This window comes from Crocuta crocuta, unplaced genomic scaffold, assembly GCF_008692635.1.
Source record: "Crocuta crocuta isolate KB4526 unplaced genomic scaffold, BGI_CrCroc_1.0 scaffold443, whole genome shotgun sequence".
NCBI classification, from domain to species: Eukaryota; Metazoa; Chordata; class Mammalia; order Carnivora; family Hyaenidae; genus Crocuta; species Crocuta crocuta.
The window spans coordinates 1,486,146-1,489,520 of record NW_027529446.1 but is presented as its reverse complement, the minus strand read 5'-3'; the positions used below and the strand labels follow the sequence as shown (position 1 = coordinate 1,489,520).

At 65.4% G+C, this 3,375-nt stretch overlaps 1 protein-coding gene across 1 annotated transcript in view; it reads right to left on the bottom strand.

The window, feature by feature from the left end:
* The window catches only part of SPPL2B (signal peptide peptidase like 2B), a 9,122-nt gene extending 5,747 nt beyond the window's left edge, over positions 1 to 3,375 (bottom strand). The window contains exons 1-6 of the mRNA XM_077760679.1: positions 3,246 to 3,375; positions 2,481 to 2,663; positions 1,951 to 2,040; positions 1,069 to 1,208; positions 169 to 311; positions 1 to 49 (exon numbers count right to left, since the gene is read on the bottom strand). The exon at positions 1 to 49 is cut by the window's left edge and continues 75 nt beyond it. Of these exons, the coding sequence (XP_077616805.1) occupies positions 1 to 49; positions 169 to 311; positions 1,069 to 1,208; positions 1,951 to 2,040; positions 2,481 to 2,663; positions 3,246 to 3,347 (707 nt within the window). The 5' untranslated portion in view covers positions 3,348 to 3,375. The remainder of the gene's footprint in view (positions 50 to 168; positions 312 to 1,068; positions 1,209 to 1,950; positions 2,041 to 2,480; positions 2,664 to 3,245) is intronic.

Genomic DNA, 3,375 nt, shown 5'->3' with positions numbered 1-3,375 from the left:
GGTGGCCAGGGCCTGGCAGCAGGAGGGTAGTTCCCCACGCAGAGGTGCCCTCCTCCAGGCTGGCGATGGCGGCCCGCATGCACCCCACCATCAGGCAGCTGAGCTCAAGTGGAACCCCACAAGCGGAGGCAGGACCTCAGCTTCCCTCTGGGCGAGCGGGGGGCGCACCGAGCTGGTCGTAGAAGTAGTAGAGCAGCACGAGCATGGAGCAGCACATGACCACGAAGACGCAGATCATGACGGGCGTCACGTCCACAGCCTCGTCCTCCTGCTTCTCGGGCCCGTCGTCTCGCTTGTGCTTCATGTACCTTCTTGGGGGGCACAGGCGGGTCAGGGGCGCCCTGCCGGCCGCACAGGGACGGGGAGGGACGGGCAGGGGTGGCAGGGCCCAGGGGTCCTCGGCGCTGAGGGGCACCCTCTCCACGCCCATCACACATCCCTGACGTCCCTTCAACGAGAAAGCCAGACCGCACCCCAGGGAGCTGGAAAGACCATGCAGGGAGGGGCCGCAGGGGGACCTGCACCCCCAAGAGCCAAGCTGTGACCGCTGCTTTTGATGGAAAGCGGTTCGATGCCCTCATCCAGTGTGAGGGCCGCCACGATCCCGACCCGGCGCCGACCACGTCTCGGGCATCCCTAGGCTGCCGGGAAGAGGTCTCCCGTGTGCGCCAGGCACTCACTTCTTCACGTCCCGGCTCCCAGCCCAGTAGCCCCCCAGGGCGACGGTGCCGACAGCCATGATGAAGATGATGACCATGTTGTAGTCCAGCATGGGCTCGTTGGGGGCGTACAGCGCTGCCCTCACCGATCGGCCGAAACTCTGCCTCAGAGGATGCACGGAGCTCAAGGCTGGAGCCGCCGTCCCCTGTCCCCTCGTCTGCCCGGGGAGCCCAGACCGGCCCACACGTGGAGCCAGGGCCAGGGAGAGCCTGTCCTGGGGGCCCCACGCCTTCACCTCCACTCCCACCCCAGAAAAATCAACTCTGGGGAACAAGCATCACACAACATCAGGTAAGGGGCCACGCGAGTGCGGGGACAAGAATCCTGAACCTAGGTGGGNGCACTCACTTCTTCACGTCCCGGCTCCCAGCCCAGTAGCCCCCCAGGGCGACGGTGCCGACAGCCATGATGAAGATGATGACCATGTTGTAGTCCAGCATGGGCTCGTTGGGGGCGTACAGCGCTGCCCTCACCGATCGGCCGAAACTCTGCCTCAGAGGATGCACGGAGCTCAAGGCTGGAGCCACCGTCCCCTGTCCCCTCGTCTGCCCGGGGAGCCCAGACCGGCCCACACGTGGAGCCAGGGCCAGGGAGAGCCTGTCCTGGGGGCCCCACGCCTTCACCTCCACTCCCACCCCAGAAAAATCAACTCTGGGGAACAAGCATCACACAACATCAGGTAAGGGGCCACGCGAGTGCGGGGACAAGAATCCTGAACCTGGGTGTGTGTGTGTGTGTGTGTGTGTGTGTGTGTGCGCGCGCGCGCGCACGTGGAGGGCTGGACCTTCACCCCGGGAAGCATCTAGGAGGCCAACAGAGGTTCCCCTGGGGGGAGCTGTGAGGCTACAGTCAGGATCAAGACATATCTTGCAAATTGCTAGAAGCTTCCACAAAGACTGAACGTTCCCATTTTACTTGCATCTGGAAGCGCGCCTGTTGGGAACCAACCCCCCCGCAGGTGGGTACACACAGGCCTCTGGTCAGAAGGGGCCGCGTGTGGGCAGGGAGAGCGCGCTCAAGGTCTCCGGCCTGGCCTGGAGCCAGCGTCCAGCTGCCACATGGCACAGGGGTCCCAGAGCCTGGGCGCTTTGACCCCTGGGTCCAGCGACCCCGTTCCCGCAGGTCAGTGGCACCGCCAGCCCCAGCTGGGTGGCCTCACTCATGGGTCCCCACCCACCAGGTACTCACAGCCAGGGAACAGCTGCAGATGGGAGGCAGCTTGAACCCTACCTTGAAAATGTCCAGCATGTCTTTGTAGCTGAGCAGGGCCACGGGAATGCCGATCTCGTCATACTGTGTCTTGTTGCCTCCTGGAGGGACCTGGGGGCCAAGAAGGGGGTGTGCGGGAGGGGGGCCCTTGGCTTCCCAAAGTCCACCCCCAGTGAGAGGGCCTGAAGAGCCGGCCCGTGTGGAGGGAGTGGAGGCCGGGGTGGGTGTGGGTGTGTGTCTGTATGTCTGTCTCTCCCCGTGGGGGGAGGAAAAGCTCTCCTTCCACGTTCAAGCCTTGGGGTCAGGTCGCTCAGGTGCCAATCCACCCTGGGGGTCCTGCCTGGGGGAGAAGCAGGCACGTGGGACACAGGCCCATGCCCCCTGCTCCTCAGAAGGCACCCCCGAGCCCTGCCCCAAGGCCTGTAGAAGGGGATCCAGTCTCCCCAGAGCCCCCGGGACTGCTCTGGGACAGGTCCCCCTCCAAGACACACAGGTCCACAGCCATGGTCAGCAACGCAAATTCCCGGTCTCTCAGGCCCCCGGGGCCATACCAGCGTCTCCTTGCTGACGATGAGCAGCCCGCGCGCCCCGCCGCCCTGGGCCAGCCGCACTTTCTCGTAGAAGGTGCAGTTTCCCCGCGCCACCAGCGGAATCTGGTTGCTGAAGCCTTTGGCCGGGAGGTCCGGCGGAGAGCAGAGCACGGAGGCCGTCCAGTCCCGCAGCTGCAGGAGGGACTGGGGAGCGTGGCGTTTACACCACCTGGTCTCGAAAAGTCAGCAGGGGCCACACGCACACACACTCATGCGTGGCTGTGCACGTGCCCGTACGTGCACACACGTCCACACCCCCGAGCGCCAGGCCAGCAGGAGGGACGAGGTGGTGTGTGCTCAGAGGAAACCCCTCAGAAACCCTCCCTCAATCCCTGCAAACAGAACGCGGGGGGCAGCAGTGGCGTCTACAGTGAGAATCACCCCCAACCCCATCCAGCACGTGGGGGTTGGCCGGTGCCCCGGCGGGGACTGTGCCTCAACACCACCTGGACATCTGGTTTCCGACCAAGCAAGCTGAGGCCCAGACAGGTTACGGGCCCCTCTAGCGACATCCAAGAGCCCAGCAGCCCCTCAAGTGTGACGGGACTTCCTCTCCTCCCGCTGGCCCCCTGCAACAGGAGACTTCTAGCGGGTCCCTCCAGACCCGGGCTGGGGAGCGGAGGGTGGCAGCCAGCAAAAGAGACCAGACCCCAGGGCAGGAGGGGGCGCCCCAGAGCACCCCAGGCCCGCAGGACCCCACGGGGGAGGGCCCGAGCGGGTACTCACCGCTTTGGCAAGGTCATGTGGCAGGTGGGCCCACTGCGGGTTGTAGAGGATGCAGTAGTCCTTGCCCTTGGGGCCCCCTGTCTCGGAGACCACGTGCACCATGCCGTACTCGCAGGCCACCTGGGGCGAC